Source organism: Eurypyga helias, unplaced genomic scaffold (genome assembly GCF_000690775.1).
Source record: "Eurypyga helias isolate BGI_N326 unplaced genomic scaffold, ASM69077v1 scaffold14983, whole genome shotgun sequence".
NCBI classification, from domain to species: Eukaryota; Metazoa; Chordata; class Aves; order Eurypygiformes; family Eurypygidae; genus Eurypyga; species Eurypyga helias.
The window spans coordinates 1-2,989 of record NW_010241975.1 but is presented as its reverse complement, the minus strand read 5'-3'; the positions used below and the strand labels follow the sequence as shown (position 1 = coordinate 2,989).

Sequence of the window (2,989 nt, the reverse complement as noted above, 5' to 3'; positions counted from 1 at the left end):
TGAGCCGCAGTTTGGATTCGAAGAAGCCAAGTCAAAGCTACAAGGTACAGGGAGATGCGTGGGGGTGGTTGGAGCTGGGTGTGGCGTTAATACGGGAGCGTGAACGCGATCGTTGCGGCAGTTCTGCGGCCCAGGTGCCGGGAGAGCGTTTGTATCGCTAGGGCTGGCTGCAGTCCGTGCTTACCAACGCCTAACGGGGGTGTCAGGGGGATGGGGCCAGGCTCTTCTCAGTGGTGCCCAGTGACAGGACGAGGGACAATGGCCATAAACTGGAAAACAGAAGGTTCAGCCTGACCATGAGGAAACCCTTCTTCCCTGTGAGGGTGACAGAGCCCTGAACAGGCTGCCCAGAGAGGGGCTGGAGTCTCCTTCCCTGGAGACTTTCCAAAGCCCCTGGGCTTGTTCCTGTGTGATCTGCTCTAGGGGATCCTGCTCTGGCAGGGGGGGTGGACTAGATGATCCCTAGAAGTCCCTTCCAACCCCTTCCACTCTGTGAAGCTGTGAAATACAGGCTACACACTTGGGGTGGTCTGTTCCTGCTTGTGTTCCAAAGAAACTGAAAGCTGAAAGCCTCTGCCTGAACCTCAGTAGCCACACAGTTAGGAAAAACAGCATGGGTGAGATTCTAACTGTCCTCATCCTGGCAAAGATGAGACTCCACGGCTTTACCGTGAAAATCCCGTTTAGAGACAGCTGTACTCTTGCTGTTCCCGTAGTGAAGAGCTCGGGAACAACTTGAACCTACACATTCACCATTGCCAACCTGAGCTCAAACGCTTTAACACTTCATCTGTAAAGACGCGTCCCGCCCTCGCGGCACGTGGGGTCACGGCTTGCCCGAAACACTAATGCGCTTTTGTCTGTGCTGCAGAACGCCCCTGGTTAGAAGACTCCTACGGTCAGTGGCTGCAGCGGCTGAAGGTATGACTGCCGTCCTTGCTAACCTCGGAGCAGTTACAGGGACCAGAAACCCACTCCTTAATCTCGGGGCTCAGCGGGTTTGGGAGCGCTCTGTTCAGACAGCTCACGCTCGGTCTGCTGACGCGGTACCGGAAACCCAGCAGCTTTACCACAAAGAAAGGAACAAAAGGAGTTTGTCTGAGACGTCACTTACCGAGCTGTGGAGCTGAATTCCCTCGGAAACTGCAGCACTTGGCACGTGGCTACTTTCAGAGCCACCCCAAAGTGGCCGTAGGGTGTCTCCTCTCCCTCGGGGTGCTTCTGCAGGGCCAGAGCCCTCGTTCTGAGCCCGTGGGTCCAAACCCAGGGTTTGGAGTGCTCCTCCACCTGAGTAGCCAGCCTAAAACCCATGTGAATTTAGGGGCTTGCTGAAAGTGATTAACCTGGCAGTTAGCTCGGTCTGCCCTGTGTGATCTCAATCAGTGTTTAATTAAGGTTGATTGAAAAGCTTTTGTGTCTTTGTGTGAACCCGGATGTTGGAAAAGGTGGAGGTTTGGTGGGAATAGGCTGTTGCAGATCACTGCGTGTCACATCTTAACCCGCAGGGTCCGACACTCCTGCGTGACAGGGGTAGCTGAGGCACTTCCAGCCCCGTCCTGGCCAGTTTTCTGTAGGGACTGAGCATGCTCACTCCAAAAACCCTTCTGCTGGTACGAACTGGCGTGAGCTGACGTCAGCTTTAGAACAAATGCAAAGGCTCACGGAGAACAGGAAGTATCTTTTCACTGTAGCGTGTCGCTGCCCCCAGCAGCCCATCCTGCCTCTCCTGGCAGAAGGGCATGCTGCTCACCCCCCGCACGCTCGCTTAAAGCACCCGCCAAGGTAGGTTTACCCTGCTACTCTGCGCGGGCGCGCAGGCAGCGGCGGCTGCAGGGCAGGGGGTTTATCCTCCAGCTGCGCCGCGCGGCCAGCTGCCGCCTGAGCCTCCCCGCAGCAGGATTAGAGGCCCAACTGACCGGAAGCACGTTCCTGGTCGGAGCCGCGGGAGCCGGGCATGCCTCCGGCTGGCAGGCGTAGGTTTCGCTGGCGGAACGAACGCGCTCGAAGCAAGCGAAGTAACTAAAGGCTGTTGTCAGTAACTGCAGCGACAGTGCCAGGGCGAGGCGGAGCGTAGGTGATGTCCCCGGGGGGGTTGCTGCTGCTGGCGTCGCTCGAGGGGTCTTGGAGCGAGCAGCCGTCAACAACACAAACGCTTCGCTGAAGGGAGTTGTGAGCTCAACCCTGAATACCTTGGTTTTCTCTTACAGGAGGGTCCCCCTCATAAATGTGCCTTAATTTTCGCAGATAACAGTGGAATAGACGTAATTTTAGGAGTCTTTCCTTTTGTCAGAGAGCTCCTTTCTAGAGGGACAGAGGTAAGTGGTTTTCGTTGCGAACTCACTACGGAAAGGACAGAGCTGGGTAGCTGCGGAACGCGCTGGTAACTGCCCGCCAGCAGCGCACCGGCAGGCTGACCCCCAGCCCGTCACTTGGGAATTACCCTGATCCCTGGAACGGCGTGGGCCGGGAAGGGCACCAGCGCCAGGCGAGGCCCTGGCAGAACCAGCGGCTGGAATGTCAGCAAACCTGGCACAGCCGGTTAACGGAGGGAGAGCGAGGACAGGGCCTCCAGCCTTTCTCCTGGCATTTGCCCTTTGGCACGACGCGCCGGGCGCTGGGGAATGCAGGCGCCCGAGCGGCTCTGACACCCCGCGTGGGCTGCGCTCCTCACCCCGCTCCTCTGCTGCCTCTCCCTCAGGTGATCCTGGCCTGTAACTCTGGCCCTGCCCTCAACGACGTCACCTACAGCGAGTCCCTGATCGTTACGGAGCGCATCGCAGCGATGGACCCCGTGATCCAGTAAGTACGTGCCCCGCCTTCCCTCTGTGCCGAACGGCACGGCCCGTCTCACACGCCTGGCGTGTGCTTTAACCGTGTGCGTTAGTGTGTGACATTGCGGCCTGGCAGCCAGACGGGGCGGCTCGCCGACTTGCACGGAGGTGAAAAACGTGGGAATCGGATCTTTGCTGAGCATCCGTAACTGTCTTTC

General features: G+C 58.1%; 1 protein-coding gene across 1 annotated transcript in view; it reads left to right on the top strand.

The window, feature by feature from the left end:
• Positions 1–2,803, top strand: part of PANK4 (pantothenate kinase 4) — a gene marked incomplete at its 5' end in the record, with an annotated part of 17,221 nt that extends 14,418 nt beyond the window's left edge. Inside the window, 4 exons of the mRNA XM_010148926.1 lie at positions 11–44; positions 872–921; positions 2,208–2,315; positions 2,699–2,803. Coding sequence (XP_010147228.1) covers positions 11–44; positions 872–921; positions 2,208–2,315; positions 2,699–2,803 — 297 coding nt within the window. The remainder of the gene's footprint in view (positions 1–10; positions 45–871; positions 922–2,207; positions 2,316–2,698) is intronic.
• Between the last annotated feature and the right edge of the window lie 186 nt (positions 2,804–2,989).